Raw genomic sequence first — 523 nt, 5'->3', positions numbered from 1 at the left:
CCTCCCGCATTTTCACCTCTTACTCTAAAACTCCTTCACTCTAACACTCCCACAGTCTCACATCAGACCGCAAAATTCCCACAATTTCACTTCACACTCCAAAAGTCTCACATTCAACCCCACTCATCTCCCCACTCCAAAACCCCCCTCACTCATCCCCCCTCCCCCCCTTCACCCTCATTTCAACCCCCCAAGTGACCCTCTCCCCCTCCTCCTCCCCCAGACGTCGCCTCCAGCATCCGCATCACCAGAGTGGACGTGCCGCCCGCCATCGAGGTCGGGTCACAGGGCGACCTCGACTGCGCGTGGGACGAGGGTCAGGACCAGATGTATTCCGTCAAGTGGTACCAAGGAGCCAACGAGTTCTACCGCTACACACCTGCGGCCAAGGACCCCATCCAGATCTTCGATTTGGTCTCGCTGGACGTCGATGTGAGTGGCGCTTCCGTTCGCTGTTGTTGCTGGCATTTTTATCGGTTGTGTTATCACTATTCTAATATGTCAGTTTATAGATATTTATTTG

At 54.1% G+C, this 523-nt stretch overlaps 1 protein-coding gene across 1 annotated transcript in view; it reads left to right on the top strand.

Moving 5' to 3' along the window:
* The window catches only part of LOC119593589, a 45,557-nt gene that overhangs the window by 12,477 nt on the left and 32,557 nt on the right, over positions 1 to 523 (top strand). The window contains exons 3-4 of the mRNA XM_037942543.1: positions 56 to 104; positions 224 to 432. Of these exons, the coding sequence (XP_037798471.1) occupies positions 56 to 104; positions 224 to 432 (258 nt within the window). The remainder of the gene's footprint in view (positions 1 to 55; positions 105 to 223; positions 433 to 523) is intronic.

This window comes from Penaeus monodon, chromosome 32, assembly GCF_015228065.2.
Source record: "Penaeus monodon isolate SGIC_2016 chromosome 32, NSTDA_Pmon_1, whole genome shotgun sequence".
Taxonomy (NCBI): Eukaryota; Metazoa; Arthropoda; class Malacostraca; order Decapoda; family Penaeidae; genus Penaeus; species Penaeus monodon.
Note: the sequence above shows the minus strand (reverse complement) of the source record. Positions and strands in the feature narration are given on the sequence as shown.